The sequence below is a fragment of the Prosopis cineraria genome, unplaced genomic scaffold (genome assembly GCF_029017545.1).
Source record: "Prosopis cineraria cultivar Desert tree isolate PC_DT_omini unplaced genomic scaffold, ASM2901754v1 PC4, whole genome shotgun sequence".
Taxonomy (NCBI): Eukaryota; Viridiplantae; Streptophyta; class Magnoliopsida; order Fabales; family Fabaceae; genus Prosopis; species Prosopis cineraria.
This window is the reverse complement of record NW_026555335.1, coordinates 8,073,381-8,094,497: the sequence shown is the minus strand read 5'-3', so window position 1 is coordinate 8,094,497 and position 21,117 is coordinate 8,073,381. Positions and strand designations below refer to the sequence as shown.

The following is a 21,117-nucleotide window of genomic DNA, read 5'->3' as shown; positions in this document are numbered from 1 at the left end:
TTCAACTGCCCGTCCTTCTCAATCTCAGTGCGGTACTCAATTACGCAGCGAATTCTCCAACCATGCCTTAACACTCTGTATGTGTCAACATATTTAATATGTCTTGAATCATATTAGATCGTCAACAGCCTTCAAAATTTAGACATTCTCAAATTTAAGCGTATTGATTTTGATTATATTATGTAAACAAAAAGGTCCTGGTAGGTAATATTGTTGGTGGCTTTGAATTGAATTGAATTGGAAATTAACACCTAATTAACTAACCAAACTGCTAACATGGGGAAAACCACAGTTGATTACGTATATATTGTGATCCAATTCAACACTCTTTTTCATCATGAATTGAGAGCATCCCACACAAGCTTCGATCCATGATGGCATTCAAAGGGAGAGTGAGACTCTGGATTCTAGCTTTAGCTCTTCTTAACGTCTCCCTATTCTCTAAAATCAACGGTGAATATCCAGAAAACGTTCTGTTTGATTAATTTGGATGTTGTTTTTTGATGATGTTGACCAGCATTCGTTTGACAGGAATTTACGCCGACGATGATGAAGGGGCCGGATTTGGGGGTGCTGGCGCCGGTTCCGGAGTTGGTGGGGCTGGGTTTGGGGGAGCTGGCGCCGGTTCCGGAGGTGGTGCGGCTGGGTTTGGGGGAGCCGCCGGAGCTGGAGTTGGTGGACGCAGTGGAGCTGGGTTTGGAGGTGGTGGGGCTGGGTTTGGCGGCGGCGGCGGCGGCGGCGGCGCTGGTGGTGGAGTAGGTGACCCTGGGAAAATAGCCTCCGAAGCCTTGCTGTGTTTCAATGATAAATACGTAAGTACGCAAAAGTTTTTAAGTAAATGAGTAGTGAAAAGAGATTACAGTATCTAAGGAGAAAAATAAAATTATGAAACAGATATATAGTAGGTGTGAAGAATCATGGAGATTGAACGAGAAAGGGTACCTGAACGTGCCACCGGAGAAGACAGAAGAGTTCTGTGAAGGGCCATGCGCGTCGGAGACAAGCTTGGTCCTGCACTGCATCCAAAAAATATTCAGTGACTTCTTGTTCGCCAACAAGGCGACCATAAACGACGTGGAGGCAACTGTCAAAGCAGGATGTGGGTATGGCCCTGAAAGAGGTAACTACTAACTACATTAATATAATCAATGTGGTCAAAGATTATATTATTAATCAACGATGATGATGTATGAGACAGCAGAGCATGTGTTGTGTAACTGTGTTTATGTTATGTGTGTGAAGGAGACTTCAATGTGGTCGAGCACATTCAGAATTATGAAGGAAGCAGCGGACGCAGGGCCTCCACTGTTCAAGTTATAATACTAATATGGGTGATTTGCTTCATCATCATGGTGCTCAACTGCTGATACACTTGTCAATTAGTTTGCCAGAGAGCTTGTTAATTAATTTGGTCATTTGGTGTGTGCTGGCTATTATAATGCATGATTCAATTTTTTTTTAACTTTAAATCTTGAGATATTCTAGTCTATTAATAGAAATTAAAGAGGGTATTTATATACTCATCGTCATGTACTTGACATAAAAATTAAAAGACAAGATGTAGATGTTTGGGTTTAAATATGGTCAGCAGCACAAACTTACTCGCTTAATGTCTCATGTGTCACAATAATATAATAAAGATCTTGTCATATGATACTCACAAAACATCAAATTTCAAATTTTTAAAGGGAATTAGAAAAAAAATGTATATCTTTATAATTTTTATGTGTTGATGAAATTCAATAATTCTACTTAGAAGCTTATTGAGTAAGTAAATTTAAGTTTCATGTTAGAAATATTAAATATCCTCTTTCAGCCATTTTGCAATCGCAGCCATAATCGCTCCCCATACACAAACATTAATATTACGAATAAATTATATATATTCTTTATAAATTAAAATCATAAAAAAATATTTTAGGTTCAATATGTATAATCGAAAAAAAAAGGGAAATAAAGAAAATTATGTTATTCACTTTTAGTTTAATTTTTCATTTGAAATAATGACCTTTGTTAACGTGAATTTAACATTTAAAAAAAGTTAACAGAAAATATTTTATTTAAACATAAATTCAATTTGAAATATATATTTTAAAAATTAAAAAAAGCAAAATATACGTTTTACCAACACTTGTTATATTATTTTGTTGGGCAAATCAATGTAGTCTGTTATGCTATCAAACGGACTGATTGGATCACAAGTAGTATTAATACGATGAACTGAAAGGCCTTCATATAAGATAGTCATGTTCTCAAGCACTTTCTAGATGTAGGACTCAACAAAGCATCAATCAAGTAGGAGGAGAATTCACTGCTTCTAGTTTCTACCGGTGAGAAATTGATCGTCCTATTTCTCAGTGGCAGAGTTTCTAGATTCGTCATAGTAAGCTGCTGCATGAAACTGAGATTTTCGCTCTGCGTATAAAAAGAGTACAAATTTCTACTGCAATAATCAAAATAAAATTCATTTTGAGATGACTGATGGCGGGATTCAAGAACCTATTCTTCACTCTCAAGGAATTCCCAAGAACTTTACAGCCTCTCTGTCGCCCAAGAGCCCACATTCTCACCGTCTTCCTTCTTCTTTCACTCTTTCTCCTCTCCAGATCATACTCCTATGATTACGATCGCCCCCCCTCCACAGCCACCGCCGTCACCGGCGCTGCTTCTCGCTTCCTTCTTTCTTCCGATGCCTTCTCTTCAGTTGATGCGGCAGCGCTCCCATCCAACAACCTCGCTTCTTGCGACATCTTTGACGGAGCTTGGGTTCTTGACCACCGTGCACGACCTCCTTATCCACCTGGCTCCTGCCCCTTTCTCGACGACGCCTTCAACTGCTTCAAGAATCGACGCCCAGATTCGGATTATCTCGAGTACCAGTGGAAGCCTCATGGATGCGGCATTCCAAGGTTCATAAATATAATAATCATCAATTAGCTAACTGAATCTCTCGCTGCTTATGATACTGTACTTCGCTTAGTTTCATTTTCTTGCATTGTATAGATTTGACGGGCTGAGAATGTTGAGGTTGTTGAGAGGGAAAAGGATGGTGTTTGTCGGGGACTCCTTGAACAGGAACATGTGGCAGTCTCTCGTGTGTTCCTTGAGGCAATCTCTCAAGGATAAGACCAGAGTTTCTCTGGTTTCAGCCCGGCGAGAGCTGAGAACTCAAGGTCTACACTCTTTCAGATTTAAAGTGAGTTTACCATAGCAGCAAACTATTCCTATTAATTGTAGCTAGCATGCATACATCTCTCTGACATACCTGATAATACAATGGTAGGACTATGGATGCTCTATAGACTTTATAAAATCACCGTTTCTTGTCCAAGAATGGAAGAATTCTTCTACCGATTTTAAGGAGGGGCCTCCTCGTGGAGAAACTCTGAGGCTCGATATGATGCAAACATCCAAGTCTCAGTACCATGATGCTGATATCATCATATTCAACACGGGCCACTGGTGGAATCACCATAAGACTAGAAATGGGTGAGAATCAGCTAATCCAATTTAATTTAACTCTGATTATGATGATTCAGCTTTCCACAGCATATATAGTTGGATCACGAGTTTAACTGAAAAAGCTGAATCACTAATCCATTACCAAGTTCCTTATAGTATTTTCATTCATTCTATCTGCGCTCTTTCCTCTATTCATCACACCAAATATCAAACTAGTAATTATGTCCTTAGAATTCTGGTAGATGACTACTGTACAGATCACAAAGCAAGTTTTGCTTTCTCTACATGGAAGAAAGCTCGCGAAGGACAATCGACTTGACAAGAGCATATCAACCACTAATGCATGATGAGAGCATAACTTTCAATATTTTATCATATCTCCGGTCATACAAATTTATGTTAATCCCTTTTGGATTAAATTTAAGTAATGTTAGTGGTACAGTATTATGTTGAACCACCTTGGATTAAAGTAATGTTATATCAGGGGCATAAAAGGTTTCGACTAAACTACTTGTTTTATTACATGTGTGAGTTATGAATTAGGTTAAAAGTACAAATTCTCCGTTGTTATACCCTAGCTGTCTCTTCTTGTCTAAAAGACACTAATTCTTAATTCTGCAGGTAGGATTTAAAACATGAAAATATATCGTCTTCTAAAAAGCAATTAGGAGACTATACCAAAAACATTCTCTATGGGGTTTATGTTCCAGAAAAAATCGACTTTCCCCTTGTGTGCGACCAAGTCTTAGCCACGTCGCAAGGTATAATGGTAAAAGCCCAAAAAGTAACTTTCTAATAATTTCTTGTACATGGTTAATTCTTGATCATATTTGAAAACTGCTAATAGTAATCTGATCGCAATATGTCAAATAAAATGCTTTAATCATATAGGTTTATCAATGCTTCATAAACCTAGACTAATAATATTATGATTGCTTTCGCAGAAGAAACTACTTTCAAGAAGGAAGCCACGTCTACGACAGACTAGACGTGAAGGAAGCACTGAACAAAGCCCTCAAGACTTGGGCTAAATGGATCGACTCCAAAGTTGACAGCTCGCGCACAAGGGTGTTTTTCACTGGATTTTCATCTTCTCACTACAGGTAAATGGACGAGTCCATGAAGAACCTTGTCAATTTCAACAAAATTGAGATGTAGTACTTATGATTAAGTTGCAGAGGGGGGCAATGGAAGTCAGGAGGGAAATGCGATGGGGAGAGAGAGCCAATAAGGAATGAGAGCTATGTTGGTGAGTATCCATGGACAATGAGAATTCTGGAGAGTGTGATGACAGAGATGAAGACGCCTGTGTTTTACCTCAACATTTCCAGGATGACAGAGTACAGAAAAGATGGCCATCCTTCCTTGTACAGAGGCGTGAGTCCTCCTCCTTCGCCACTTACTGCTCCCAGGACGATGGTACAAGATTGCAGCCATTGGTGCCTTCCTGGCATTCCGGATTCCTGGAATCACCTCCTCTATTCAACCCTTCTTCCTCATCATCATCTTCCGGCTTCTTCCAACGATTAGATACTTAACGCTTTCACCATGCCTTGTTCTCTTTTTGGAAGCATTTCCCGTTGCAGTTTCTGTGTATAAATTAGATATACAAAGCTTCCAAATATATGCCCCAATATGAATTTCCCAATATGTCATGTCGTTGCAACCTGTAAACTAACATGATTAAAGCTAACGACTGAAAAATATATAACTAAAATATTCTACGTACATTGTGGACCGGCGGACCGGCGGACCAAGCAACACAACTAATAACACGTAAGGACGGTCATTTGTCTTCTACTTCGACCTCACATGATTATTGACATGAAAACTCTCGAGGATGAGAGGAACTCTGAACTAACCTGCCGGCGAATTGCTGAAAATAAGTAAGATAAGACGTAACGTTAAAAGAAAAGGTTGTTTGTTAAGTTAGCGAGTTTTTAAAACAGAGAATATCAACACCACTACAAAAGGCCATCATCATATCCTCTCCCCCTTCTGTGTCAGAGTGGGTCATCCAGTTTTGCAAAATTCTCGGCATGGAGCTATCAGCTCACAACAACTTCGCAACACTCATCGTGGGCGTTACCGGATTGACTGGTGTCAGCCTAGCCGAAACCTTGAGCCGCCCTGATTGTCTCGGCGGCCCCTGGAAAGTCTACGGCCCGGCGCGGCGTCCCCTTCCAACCTGGTTCCCGCCCTCCGTCCTCCACCATTTCATCACCTTTGACGCCCTCGACATCGAAGACACACGCCTCAAGCTCTCCCCCGTGGCCAACGAGATCACTCATGTTTTCTGGATCCCCCGTCAGCTCCGCGCCGATGAAGAAACCAACGAAACCTTGAACAGAACCATGTTAGGCAACGTGCTCAACGTTCTCAGGTCCTCTCCTTCGTCGCGCCTCAACCACGTGACCGTCCAAACCGGCACCAAGCATTACATGGGTCCCATCTACGACCCAGTCCATTCTCACCACCTCGACTCTCACAACCCGCCGTTCAACGAGTACATGCCCCGCCTCCCCTACCCGAACTTCTTCTACGCGCTGGAAGACCTCGTCGCCTCCTACGGGCCGTCTCTCACCTACTCCGTTCACCGTGCCTCCATCATCATAGGCGCGTCAACAAGGAGCGCACACAACGCTCTAGTTTTGCTGGCGGCTTACGCGGCAGTCTGCTGCCACGAAGGGCTGCCGTTTCGGTACCCGGGGAACAGGTACACGTGGGAGCATTTCTGCGACATGACGGACGCGGCGGTTCTGGCGGAGCAACGTAACATCCAATTTAAATTTTAATAATTAATTTAAGTTAATAAAAATAAAAAAAATAATATTTAGAGGTAAGAAAATTAATAAGAGATGATTATTAAATCTAATTTAGGATATAATTCTAAAAAAAATTTAAAAAAAATAATTAAAAAAAAAAAAAAATATTATTAAATTATTATTATAATAAAAAAAAGGAAAAGGTTTGCAAAAAAAAGGAAGAAAACGTGAATGCTTTCGGCCGCCGCCTCAATAGTAACAATAGTAAAATAAAATAATAAAAAAAAAGAAGAAGAAGAAAGAAGAGAGAGAAAAGAATAAAAAAAATGTGTGGGACCCACTGAATTTTATAAAAACTCACCCGTTTCCTTTCGTTTCTTCATTCTTCGTGTGCGTGAGCTGAGACTGAAAGAGCGTCTAGTTTCACCGGTGTGGGAGATCTGAGTTTTTAAGGTAAGAGTTTTTAATAGGATATTTAGGATGTGATTTTAAGCTTTTTAAGACTAAGTAAGTGTTCTAAAATTTTTTTTCTTAGTCATCCTTCTTCTTTGGTTTCTGATTTTATAGTGGTAGAAAATTTAAGATCTGAAAGAGGGATGAATTTATGTTGAATAAATATGGTTTTTGAGGTTGTTAGTAGTATAATAAATATTCTAGAGTATAAATTTATTGGTGATCTTTGAATTTGTAGCTTATGGATCAAATTCTAGACTAGATCTGAAAATATATGTTGATTTATTGAGGTTTAGATGATTATTTGGGATGAGAAATGAATTACTATGGCTATAGGATTATAATTCTAAGTTAGAGACTTAATTTTTAATTTTTGGATATTTTAGGTACGAATTTATGAAATAAAAGAAAATTTTGATAATAAAAATTAGTTTAGAAGTTGATTTTTAGATTATTAATGTTTATTGATAATTAAAAGAGGAGTTAAAAATTTTACTTAATAGTATTGACTCTAGATTTGTATTAAGATTGAGATTAGGAATTATGTTATATTTTTAATTCTATTATTAGAATTATTTTATTAATTTCAAAAATTGAAACTAATATTTATAAATAATATGTTATTTATAGATTGTATTACTGGTGAAGATTGTGGTGAGAGAGAAATTTTAAGGAATAATTTATTGAAAAAGCCACAAGGTAACCATGCTTTTAATTTGTGATTAGTGTTACTTCTTGTTAATTGGGTGATTATTGAGAAAATTATGAATTTTGTAATATTGTATAATTGTGCAATATTATTATGAATTTGTTTAATTATTGTGGGAGGTGTTTGGAGACTTGCTATTATTATTGTATTTATGTGCCACGTGGTACGCCCCTATTGGAGCTCAATAGGTGGCTTGTAAGGGTTCGGGCTAATCTACCTTTGGCAGGGTAATTTAGCACCGAGTGAGGGCTACGGCTCAAGGTTAATGGAGGGATATAAAGATGGTTGTTTGTGTGTATTGTAATATTTCTTATATTTGTTGGAATTATATTATTTTTAATTTTCACTTAATAAGTACACACTTAACTGTTTGTATACACTATCATAAATTGGCTTTGGTTACTGGGACTTTTGAGTCTCATTATGTGGTTAACAATTTTCAGGAAAAGAGCCACGAGTGACACGTGGAAGAGTCCTAGAGGCTTAGTGGTATAGATCCACTGTCTCTTTTGGGTATTTAATTTATGATTTATAATGTGTTATATTGCCAATATTAGGGCTTTTTGTTTATTGTCAATTATATGAATATATAAATGTAATCATGCCTTTCAAACTATTTCTATTTTTGGTACAATTTGGATGACTGTAATTTTAATATTTGGTTTACTTTGGATTGGTTAAAATGGCATGATTATAAGGCCAAATAACTGGCTTGTATTGAAAATTGACTAAATTGCTTATTTTACTTGTTGGGAGTATAAGGATGGACAAATGTGATTTAGTTTACTTGTTGGGAGTATAAGGATGGACAAATGTGATTTAGCCTAATGGCATGTGGGAGGTAAAAATTTATCTGAAATGTTATAGTGTGTGAGTTGAAGCCAATTATAAAATATTTTATATCGAAATTATTGATATAAAAATGTGTTGGGTGGCTGTAACCCAACTATGGTTGAGTTAAATTATTTAAAAAAAAAATTTTGGTGTGTTACAAGCAACACGTGTAGGCGGCGGTGACGGCGAATGCAAAAAACGAAGCGTTTAACTGCACCAACGGGGATTTCTTTACGTGGAAGAGGATGTGAAAGGTGCTGAGCGAAGAGTTTAAAGGTGGAGTTTGTGGAATATAAGGAAGAAGAGTTTGATATAGTAGAGATGATGAGCAAGAAAGGTGAGGTTTGGGAAGAGATAGTGGAGAAGCATGGGCTTTGCGAGACCAAATTGGAAGAGATAGCCAGCTATCTTCCTTTCAGAGTTGTGTCAAATTTCAAGTTCCGGCACCTGTCCAGCATGAATAAGAGTGGAGAGTATGGGTTCTTCGGATTGCTGATAGTTTCATCATCCCTTGAATTAAAACTCCACGTTGATTATATCATATTATATTGAGTCCGGTTTCGCTGCTGAGCACCGAATTGCTCGTCGTAAAAAAGGATCTGGACCATCCAGATTTTAATTTGGATGGTACAGATTTTTTCAATTTTAATTTTAATTTTATAAAAATAAAATTTATAAATTTTTTTGATAAATATATTTATCATCAATCTGGATATATTCATCATCAATCTAGACAGTAATGACTAAATTTAGATGGTTCAATTTAATGTTATAATTTTCATAAATTAACTATCTGGATGTATTCTAAATAGTTCAGATTTAACATTAAATTTTTATATACAAGGCCTAGACTTAAAGTTTTTGTTTTTATTTTATTTATTAAAATAAAAATTTATTAAAAAATTTAATATTAAATCTGTCTTGTCCAGAGTACATCTAGATAATCAGTTTATAAAAATTATAATATTAAATTGAACCATTTAAAGTCTCAAATTGAATTAGTACTGTTCAAATTGATTATGAATATATTTATCAAAAAATTATTAATTTTATTTTTATAAAATTAAAATTAAAAAAATCTGAATATTTTTATAAAATTAAAATTAAAATAAAAATTGAAAAATCTGGACCATCCAAGTTAAAATCTGGATGACCCAGATTCTTTTTTATGATGAGCACCGCGGTGCTCAACAAGCTGCTTAGCATCATAACCAGACTCATGTTATTTTATTCCTCCGCAGATTTATCCATACTTTGTGTATCTGCAAATGAGCTTGCATGTTTCGGCGTTTCTAAGAGCATCCATACTTTGTGTATCTCATATGCATCGTAAAAGCACAATCTTTCGGTTTAATTCCAGGTAACATCTAGAGATACACAAAAGCACCTGAGATTTTTCGCATTGTCGAAATGCAGCAGAACATGAGGGCCAGGAGAAGTAGAAGACAAATGACCGTGCTGTCGTGCATGTTTTTTTTTTTTTTTTGGGGACGTTTATGAACTATGAATACAAAAGGCAATCAAATTATTGACGGCAAATGAATTTGGTTTTTCGGTAGACCTCTTCTTCGCCTCCATGAAGTAATCGGATTCCTCTGCTCCCAACCGAGAAGGGCGTATAAAGAATTAGGCACAATTTGGGTTTGTTAAGAGAATGCTATAGCTAGAATTTATCGTTATCCAAAGACATTAAATATTATAAATGGGTGGACCATTTTAGATGGGCGTGTGAGGTAGTTAGTCGGGAGTGTTGTTAGCTGAACCTATAGAAAAGTTAGATAGATTGGGGAAAAATATTATAAAGAGTTAAATTTTAAGAGTTATATTAGTTCTTTTTTTTTTTTTTTGTTGCAAACTGTAAAGTAGGCATATCTAGCTTTGTCGATGTTGCAAGTTGCAACCTCAGTAAATAAAAACTATTTAACATTAATCCTTGATCCGGCCTAGTTATACTTATGGGCAGCATATCTATTGAATCAAGAAAAATATTAAATTTCATTAATTCTATTTTAAAAATTCAACAAGTTTTTAAATTTTTTACTTATATTAAATATACATACTTTAAAAATAAAATGCTCTAACCTTTAATAACATTATTCCAAACATTTAATAGGGAAAAAGGATAAGAATGAATACAATTTATTAAAATACTCTGCAAATAAAATTAAAATAAGTATTTTTCTCTCTCATAAAAGAGCACTTCTATTCTGGATTGTAAAAGAGCACTTCTATTTTGGATTGTAATCACATTAGTGCAATGCACCCTTCACTTTGGGGGAAATTGTAAATTTAGTGTTAAGTTTTAATATGTTGTTTTTATACCCTCTAAATTTTACAATTTTTCCACTCCATGTCTTGAGTTTTAAGATTTTGCACCTTTCACTTGCAAGTCCTAGCTCCGACCATTGATTATGGACCAATTGACGACAAGGACCATGGAATCATCTTCATTGATCACCTCTCATAAAATTTGAGATATTTATATTTTATTTAGATGGTTTAGGTTTAAAAAATAAATTTTATAAGAATATAAATTAAAAGCATTAATTCTAAAATGTAAACTTTTGGTTTGTATGCACCCTTCATTCAAAACAAAAATTGAATGGCCAGAGATGATGATTTTGTCACGAGTCCCACATCGGGAAGCCTCACAATTATTGTGAGGTTTATAAGTGTGAGGGGCTCTCCTACCCAATAAGCTAGTCTTTTAGGATGGACTCTCCCTTTAGGCTTGTGCTCGTCACATTGGTGCTTTCATTGAGAGTTTGGTGTCACGGAAAGAGCTACCCACGGAGGGTTCTGATCGGTAGAAGGCTGAATGAAGTGCCGTGGAGTGAAACCGCCAGGGATGTCGGCTCTTGACGGGGTGGCATTGTCACGAGTCCCACATCGGAGAGCCTCACAAGTATTGTGAGGTTTATAAGTGTGAGGGGCTCTCCCACCCAACAGGCTAGTCTTTTGGGATGAGCTCTCCTTTAGACTTGTGCTCGTCACAGATTCATCATATGGTGCTTATATGACCTTGATGATGATGAGTAGCGCATAAGACGACACCCCTGAGCGCCACGAGTCTGCAACCAATTAGCAAAGCCCCACATGCTATAGTGTCATTGGCATCAAATACTTTTGTCTTTTACTACGGGTATGTTTGGATTAGCCTCTAACTGAGGTTTGGAGGGACTCTAACCTCAGTTAATGATACAAAAGCTCATTAACAGATTTAAAATCATGTTTGAATATAAAAAAATTTAACGAGCATTCTATTCGAAGCTATCCCCAAGAGTTTTTCAACGAGCGTTGTGGAACATTAGGCGTTGTCATGTTCTTCTCTCTCCTGCTTATTACCTTCAACTCCCATCACTGCTCTTTTCCTTGCACCGTTGATCGCTCGTTGCTCTCCTATGTGTCAGGTCTAAGCAGTGACATCGATGAGAATGGTCTGACATTGTGATATGGGGAGATGGAGTTCAGGAATGGAGGAAGAGAGAATGCCGAAGACGAGTACGGTGAAGGATGACTGAACAAGCAGCCTGATGCAGCGTTGATAAGGACAAGGTTGAGACCTTCAGAAATTTTAGATGTGAGGGTGAGGATGAGGATGAGAGTTTGCGATGGTGCTTCTGTGCGATTTGGGATGAGGAAGGAGAAACGGTGGTTTGTGATATGGCATGGGATGAGGAAGGAGAAACGGTGATTTGAGAATATTATGCAATTTGAGTTTAGGAGGAGAGAAGTGAGAGAGATTGGATTTAGAAAAATAATTATTAATAATTAGAAGAAAGGAATAATTATAATTGTTAAATGGAGTTAGTGAATAGTTAATGAAGGCTAAAGTTAACGTGGTGTGTGGTTGTAAAAAGCTAATGGATGTTTTAGATTGTGATTCCAGTCTTAACATTGAGTCCGAAATAAAGTCAGGCCACCCAAACATAAAAAAGTGAGAAAAACAAAGAGAAATGATTCTGTGTCCCATGCCGTGATGCATGAGCCTTCAAAACGCAAAGATCCCTCTCTGTACTATATGCCGCGGTGCATGATTGTATTTTCTGCAAAAGAGAGAGAGAGAGAAGCAAACTAACTCAAAAAACAGAGAGAAAAGAGAAAGAGAAAGCAAATAGAACCAAGAGAGCCCTATTAGGGCTTTAATTCCAAGAAGATTAGAGGAATTTTGAAGCTACTAAATCCTAAGGGTAAATCTCTTAACTTATTCTTCTTTCTTTCCAAGCTACTTTCGTAAGTTTTGGTTAATGTTTGATAACGGGAGATATTTTTCAATTCATACACATTGACTTAAATAAAGTTAATGAGATTTGTTGAGGCATTTAAACTTAAGGATAATGGGTTTACATGTTTTGGTGGTTATGGATGCATTACTGGCTGAAAATGTCATTTATTATGGTGGTTAGGTTCAGCTGGGAGGCTATTGATGTGAGGGTCTAATGAAACTATTAGGAGCCAAAGAGAATTAATATACTTAATAGGTAAGCATGAAGGGAGGAGTAATAAGGGCATCAGGTATTTTAGCTGATAGATATGCTCCTTGATTCTTTCATTGGTTAGTTTGGAGGAGGAGGAAGCCGTGAAAGGGGTTATGGTGAAATCATGAAGACTTGATTGCCCTGTGTGGATGATGAGCTAACAATCCAAGTGGAAGAAAAATGGTCAAAATCTGAAAGAAAACAGTCAAATTAGATGAAACTTAATAGGAGGGTGACATTATACATAGAAAGAATACATTGAAGCTGAAATTGTGTCAAAAAAATAGTTTAGAATATAAGGTGCACTTGAAGGGAAATATCGAGGGTATTTTTATACTGTAACCCTTATTATATTAGTAAGTGTCAGTTATCAGGAGAATGACAGAGAGGTCCTCAATTAATTCAACTTAGTCTCAAATCCTAAACTTTAAAAATTTGCAAATTTATCTTTTAATTTCCAACTTCATTATAATAAATTTGTAATTTTTTTTAAAATTTTAACATAACTAAAAGAATAAATAAATGTTTTTTATTAAAATTTAGAGTACAAGTTATAAATTTATCATAATAAAATTATAAAATTAAGAATTGAACTTAAAATTTGGTGTCCTTGATATCTCTATGTCATTCTCCCTGCTTTATTATAAAACAGAATATGCTCGAGGATAAGGAGGAATATTTAGTCTGCATTATATTATATGTGGACTTGCCTATGCAGCGACAAAGAACATCACCCTCTCCCACTTCCGTTTAAATTAAGTTTCACGCACCCACTTCACTTGCCCATGGACGGCCGAAAAAGCAACAAAACTAAAAAATAAGCAAAAGAGATTGACCGGAAAGTATTATCTCCTTTTCTTTACCTCTTTCTTCCCAACTTTTTCTATCTTAATCATTCACTAATTTTATAATTTTAAAAAATTATTTAATAAAAAAAATAAATAATTTAGATGTTAGAGAAGTGCAGAGAAAATAAGATAAAGAAAAGGAGAGCCCCCTTCCCCAGAGCGGCGGAGCCCCCATATTGTGCAATTCTACACTGTATTTGGCGTCCAGTACGGTCGTTTGTCTTCTCTGTCCAAGTTACACGAAATTAACGTATTAATTACCATGTAAGGACGGAACACTTTCTAGACATTGTGAGTGTTAGGATTCAGCAAGTGGGTTTTTTTTTTTTTCTTTTTGACCAAACAGTAACTGATGTTACTCCAATCATTGAATGAATGTGTGAATTATAATAATACTTCTTTCGTTTAAAAATATAAAATATTTTTTAAAAAAATAAATATTTAAAAATATAAAATATTTTTAATTTTTTAAGATATAATTATTATTTTTTTAATATCCCTATTAATAATAATTTTATATTTATTATAAGGTATTAATAAAATAAATATAAAAAAATAAAGTTAGTTTAAATTAAGTAACTATTTTATTAAGAGGTAAAATTAATTAAAATATTCTTATATTTTTTAATAAAAAGAGTATATTTTATTGATATTTAAAAATTACCCACCTCCAAGATTTCAAAACAATCATCACTAATTTGGATTCGGTTGATGAGAACACTGCCGTTGCAGTGTTAATTTTTCTTTTTTTTTAAATAACAAAAAATTATTATTATAATAATAAATAAATATGATAAAATTATTATTTTAATATTTAATAAATAAATAAATTTTAACTCATTAACATTTAATCTGAATAATTCATATATAATTCTAGTCTAAACTGTACTAAAAGAATTAGAACTATAATTAAAAATGTTTTATAAAACATTTATTTTATTAATTTTGAACAGCTGTTGTTTATGAGAGATAATATCATTTAAGATACAGTTAAGTATTAAATATAAGCACTTCTCTTAATAAAAATTCAAACATTGATTTATTGTATTATGAGAAATTAGCTATTTTATTAAATTCAACCTTATTTTAAACTCTCTATGTTTGTCATTTTTTTAATTTTTTCAGTACAATTCTTAACAGTTCAAAACCAAAATTTTATTTAAACTATTTAGATCAATTTTAACGAGTTAAATTTATTTATTTCTTAAATAGTAAAATAGTTGTTTCATCAATCATCATTTTGTGGTTTTAAAAAATTAACACTACAATGGCAGTGTCAAGTGGGAACTGGTGCTCATCATTCAGTAAGATCTGGGTCATTTAAATTTTAATCCGGATGGCCCAGATTTTTTAAATTTTAATTTTATATTTATAAAAATAAAGTTTATAAATTTTTTTGATAAATATATTCATCATCAATCTAGATAATACTAATTTAATTTAGATGGTTCAGTTTAATATTATAATTTTTATAAATTGACTATTTAAATGTATTCTAGATAATTCAAATTTAATATTAAATTTTTATCAACAAGGTCTAGATTTAAAGCTTTTATTTTTCTTTTGTTTTATATTTATTAAAATATAAAAATATTAAAAATTTAATAAAAAGCTTATTTTATTAATTCAACCTTTATTTTAAACTCTCTATGTTTGTCAGTTTTTTAATTTTTTCAGTACAATTCTTAACAGTTCAAAACCAAAAATTTTTATTTAAACTGTTTAGATCAATTTTAACGAGTTAAATTTATTTATTTCTTAAATAGTAAAATAGTGTTTCATCATCATCATCATTTTGGGGGTTTTAAAAAATTAACACTACAATGGCAGGTGTCAAGTGGGAATCGTGGTGCGCATCATTCAGTAAGATCTGGGGCATTTAATTTATCCGGATGGCCCAGATTTTTTAAATTTAATTTATATTTTATTAAAAATAAAGTTATAAATTTTTGATAAATATATTCATTATCAATCTAGATAATACTAATTTAATTTAGATGGTTCAGTTTAATATTATAATTTTTATAAATTGACTATTTAAATGTATTCTAGATAATTCAAATTTAATATTAAATTTTATCAACAAAGTCTAGATTTAAAGCTTTTATTTTTCTTTTTGTTTTTATATTTATTAAAATAAAAAATATTAAAAATTTAATAAAATAAAAAATTATTAAAAAATTTAATAATATGTATTATCGAGAGTACATTAGATAGTCAGTTTATAAAAATTATAATATTAAATTAAATTACTCAGTCTTAAATTGAATCAATGCTGTCATAATGAATATTTTATAAAAAATATAAATTTTATTTTTATAGAATATAAAATTAAAAATTAAAAAAATCCGGACAGATCTTGCTGGACGATGAGCACCGAAACCGGCTCCGTGTCAATTGGTGTTGAGCACCCCCGGTGCTCGAAACCCAAACCCACTAATTTGACCCACGAAGAGCATCATCCTCTCCCACTCCTACTGTCTGTGTTCGAGAGTGTGTCGGCCGGCCAGTCGTCCCGAATTCTCAGCATGGACCTGCACCTACAGCCTCACAACAACAATTTCGTAGCACTCATAGCCGGCGTCACCGGATTGACTGGCCTCAGTCTAGCCGAAACCTTGCGCCGCCCTGATTGTCTCGGCGGACCTGGAAAGTTTACGGTGTTGCTCGGCGCCCCCTCCCCTCCTGGTTCCCTCCCTCCCTTCTCCACCATTACCTTACCTTGGACGTTCTCGACGCCGAAAACACGCGGGCCAAGCTCTCTCCAATTGCCCACGAGATCACCCATGTTTTCTGGGTCACCTTCCAGATCCGAGACGACGAAGAAGAAACCAACGTCGCCTTGAACGGAATCATGTTGACCAACGTCCTCAACATCCTCAAGTCATCTCTTCGTCTCGGCTTAACCACGTGACGGTCCAAACCGGCACCAAGCACTACATGGGCCCCATCAACGACCCAATCCGTTCTCGCCCAACTCGCCTCTCACGACCCGCCCTTCCACGAGTGCATGCCCCGCCTTCCCTACCCGAACTTCTACTACGCTCTGGAAGACCTTGTCGCCTCCTACGAGCCGTCCCTCACCTACTCGTTCACCGTGCCACCATCATCATAGGCGCGTCATCGAGGAGCACACACAACTGCCTGCTTATGCTTGCGGCTTACGCGGCGGTCTGCCGCCACGAAGGGCTGCCGTTCCGGTACCCAGGGACCGAGGTACACTTGGGAGCATTTCTGCGATATGATTGACGCGGGGGTGCTGGCGGGAGCAACACGTGTGGGCGGCGGTGACGGCGAAGGCAAAAAACGAGAGGCGTTCAACTGCACGAACGGAGATTTCTTACGTGGAAGAGGATGTGGAAGGTGCTGAGTGAAGAGTTTAAGGTGGAGTTTGTGGATACAAGGAAGAGGAAGAGTTTGATATAGTAGAGATGATGAGGCAGAAAGGTGAGGTTTGGGACGAGATAGTGGAGAAAAGCATGGGCTTTACAAGACCAAACTGGAGGAGATAGCTTGCTATCCTCCGTTTAAGCGGGGTGGCGAATTTCAAGTTCCAGCACGTTTCCAGTATGAATAAGAGCAGGGAGTATGGGTTCTTCGGATTTGCTGATTGATAGTTTCAAGAGCGTCAGGATGTGGGTCGCAAGGCCAGGCAGAATGAAAATCATCCCTTAGATTGGATTCCCGTTTCATTATATTGCTGATCTGCAGACCATTCATAGCTTGTGTTTCTGCAAAATGAGTACGCATGTTTTATCTTTCTGATGTTGCAAAAAATAACGTTATTGTTCAGCTTAATCCCAGGTAGTCTAGGGTTTACAGATACTGATTTGCAAAGAGGTCCTGCTTCGATGAGCCCTCCTGTGATGGTATCCGCACCGTTTAAATTCATTTCAGACAGTCCAGATTTCAAGTTTTAAATTTACAATTTTAACCCATAAATAGATTTGATCGGGAAACTATCCATTTAAGTGATCGTCATACTCATGTTCATATGTCCTCTGAAAAGGAACTAAAATCGCCTGCGACTTTTTAATCCTATAAGCTCATAGTCATTGCATCCTAATTATAAAAAAATTTTTTAAAGTATTTGATTATTTCAAAATACAAAATAATTTGATAAAAATAAAATTTCATCAATAGTATTTGTTTAATATTATCCTTTATAAATAAATTTAAAATAATTATAATATAATAATTAACTGTATAGATTTAAAATTATATTAAACAAAATAAGTTACAAAATTTGAAATGTATAGGAGTGCTTAAAAAACATACAAGAGCGCTTTCCGAAAAGCACTCCGTAATGGAGCTCCCACACATCACACACGGGAGCGCTCTCGAGAGAGCGCTCCCGTATGTTCGATCATACCGAAGCACTCTATTAAAGAGCGCTCTCGTATGAACCATATAGGAGCACTTTTTGGAAGAGTGCTCCTGTATGTTACTTTACAGGAGCACTCTTCAATGAGCGCTCCAGTATATTATTTTAGCGCTCCAGTATATTATTTTAATTTTTTAAAATTTCTCCTTTTACATCTCTTTAACAATGGCTACGTCTCTTTAATAATAACAAATTATAATATCAAAAACTAATTTAAAAATAATATCAACATAAACATTTATATACAAGAAAAGAATTTGAAACTGATACAATAATTTTGATTTTCTAACTAACCTAGCTTAACTTCTAACAAGCCTAACAAGTGAAACTATTGTTATTTTTCTAATATTGAAATCTAACTTCCTATCACAAACAGCCAATAATATATTCTGACAACTCTTCAACTAAATTTTTTATTTGTTCCATAGTAAAATGCAAATATCTTGCTCCAACAAAATACTATACAAGATATGAAATAATATATAAGTAATTAACATTATATCAACTTAATTTCAAAGCTTTTGACTTATATTTTTAGGAATGATCAACTCTTGTTGTGTGATTACTTCTCTCATAAATTTCATAACATAGTATCCACACTCCCAACTTTATAATTGTATAGGTATCTATAAAATAATAAAAGATGTCATTATCAAATATAGTAGAAATAAATTCTAACTTAATTTAAAATACTTCAGCGATAAAGTTATATATATGAATCATTTCATCAAACATCATATGTCCCACTATTATAAACAAATGTTGAGTAGCTCGCACTATCCCTCCAATCATTTGCATTATTCCTTGTCTCCCCATGCATGGTCCAATAAGTATAAGGTGGATCAATCCGATTATAAATTAACTGATCTTTTAATTCTATTAGCTTACTCTTTTTTCATAACAACATTTCAAACAATGACATATGACTCACAGGGGTCTTGATCACGACAAAATGCATATTCAATGAATTCATCCACACCATCCCAATATTCTCTCGATAGTCGATAACCGACATCCACTTACGATCCATATCACTAATATGATTATCAGAATTCAATAAACAAAAAACTTAGATTTCTAAAAAAAATCAACAGCATCTTCCTTAAAAGAAGAACCTTTCAAATGATCAAACAATCAAATTTCACAACACAATACATTTAAACTAAAAAAATTAATTTATCAAAAAAAATTTAGTAGCATAATGCATCTAAATTCTGTCAATCAATTGTAATTTAATTAATAATAATCTCCCTTAAAAGTATATTTTATAAAAAAATAATAAATGTTCAAGTAGTTTCCTCAACTTTAATCTAAATTATTAACTACAAATACTCCATAATTCTAAGATAAATAACTTCAATTCATATATATCTATAATATTGATTATTAAAAATATATATATGAAATTTATTCTCAAATATAAAAATATATCAATATATTACATTATAAATTAATTATTAAAAATACCTTCATAGTGTAGTCTTCATGGTGGAAAACGGCGGTCTTCACGGCAGCAACAAAGGTCTCTGCGACATTGCTTCCTCAGCTGTACAGCAACGACACATAGCTGCAATAGAGGTCTTCATGGCGTCGCTTCCTCCAGTGTACAGCAGCAATGCAAATCTGGAACAGCAATGCAAATCTAGAACAGAGATGTAGATCTAGAACAGTGACGCAGGAGATGGCAGTGACGGTGATGGCTGTGCAAAAATAGAGACAGATGGTGCAACATGACACAAAAATAAACGAACAGCGGCAGACACTGATCTGGAATAGCGAACAGCATCAAGCGACGATTTGGAACAGTGAACAATGGCGAAAGATAGATTGATACAGCGACGATCTGGAACTCGTTGGGAACGCACGGCCTCAGCAAATGAGAGAGAGATTTGAAAGAAACTCATGAATAGGGAAAAGAGAACTTATGGGAGGTAGATAAATAAAAGACCACCTCTTTCGGAGCGCCCTATATCTCTCTTCCGGAGGGCTCTCCAAGAGCGCTCCGGAAGATAGTTTCTTCCGGAGAGCTTAACTACGAGCGCTCCCAAAGGTCTTTTTAATTTTTTATAATATTTTATTTATATTAATTAGGAGCGTTATCTTATGAGAAACCTTGACATATATGAGCGCTTATTTAGAAAAGTACTCTGATAAATTTGCATTCACATTTTTAGAGCACTTTTTAAAGAAACACTTCTAAATATCGCACCTAAAGATATATTCTGTAGTAGTGATACTCATGTTCATAGTCCTCTGAAAAGTAACTAAAATTGCCTGCGACTTTTTAATCCTATAAGCTCATTAGTCATTGCATCCTAAATTATAAAATATTTTTTAAAGTATTTGATTATTCCAAATATAAAAATAATTTGATAAAAAAAAAATTTCATTAATAGTATTTGTTTAATAGTATCCTTTAAATAAATAGATTTAAAATAATTATAATATAATAATTAACTGTATAGATTTAAAATTATATTTAATGAAGATCATTTTTATAAGTTTATTTTATTTAAAAAATAAGTTTAATTTATAAAATATCATTATTAAACTATATTATATGTATTAGCTTATCTCAAATTATCTTGTATTGTTGGCGCGTGATGGAATCTTGATTCTTGGCCAGGAAAATAGACAAAATGAGCCTGCGGGGGCAGCGTGGTGAGAACGAATCAAATTGTGCCGTGTGGGAGCCATTGCTGATGGTTATCGGCGTTCGGTTTCGGTGATTAGCACGAGAGGAGAGCAGTCTGAAAAATCTGGACCGCCAAGATTTATCAACTTTACTTTTATATTTTATTAAAATATAAAATGTAAAATTTTAATAAATTTATTTATTATCAATCTTACCAATACAAATTTAATAAATATAATTAATTAATTTAATATTAATTTTTTTAAAAAAATTTATAAATTCACTATTCAGATATATTTTAAATAATTAATTTATAAAAATTTAAAAAAAATTATATTAAATGAAACCATTCAAGTTAAACCTATATTATTTAGATTAATGATAAAATATTTATTAAAATTTTATATTTTATATTTTAAAAATATATAATTAAATTTAAAAATCGTCCAAATTTTTTAGATGTTCATGACTTGATAAGTACTGAAACCAAACACAGAGAAGGGATGTTGTTTGACCAGACAATATATTATATATGTGAGTCCATCTTCG

At 34.6% G+C, this 21,117-nt stretch overlaps 2 protein-coding genes and 2 pseudogenes across 2 annotated transcripts; all 4 read left to right on the top strand.

The window, feature by feature from the left end:
• The first annotated feature begins 320 nt into the window (after positions 1–320).
• Positions 321–1,523, top strand: LOC129310085 (uncharacterized). The gene is made up of 4 exons (XM_054951923.1): positions 321–453; positions 532–812; positions 895–1,120; positions 1,243–1,523. The coding sequence occupies exons 1-4, from the start codon at positions 372–374 to the stop codon at positions 1,365–1,367; spliced, it is 714 nt and encodes a 237-aa protein (XP_054807898.1). The 5' UTR covers positions 321–371; the 3' UTR covers positions 1,368–1,523.
• Positions 1,524–2,175: 652 nt separating this feature from the next.
• Positions 2,176–5,247, top strand: LOC129308319 (protein trichome birefringence-like 4). The gene is made up of 5 exons (XM_054949397.1): positions 2,176–2,909; positions 3,004–3,196; positions 3,284–3,489; positions 4,407–4,565; positions 4,641–5,247. The coding sequence occupies exons 1-5, from the start codon at positions 2,482–2,484 to the stop codon at positions 4,990–4,992; spliced, it is 1,338 nt and encodes a 445-aa protein (XP_054805372.1). The 5' UTR covers positions 2,176–2,481; the 3' UTR covers positions 4,993–5,247.
• Positions 5,248–5,501: 254 nt separating this feature from the next.
• On the top strand, positions 5,502–8,775 carry LOC129308461 ((S)-8-oxocitronellyl enol synthase CYC2-like; annotated as a pseudogene).
• Positions 8,776–15,906: 7,131 nt separating this feature from the next.
• Positions 15,907–17,421, top strand: LOC129309866 (3-oxo-Delta(4,5)-steroid 5-beta-reductase-like; annotated as a pseudogene).
• The last annotated feature ends 3,696 nt before the right edge of the window (positions 17,422–21,117 follow it).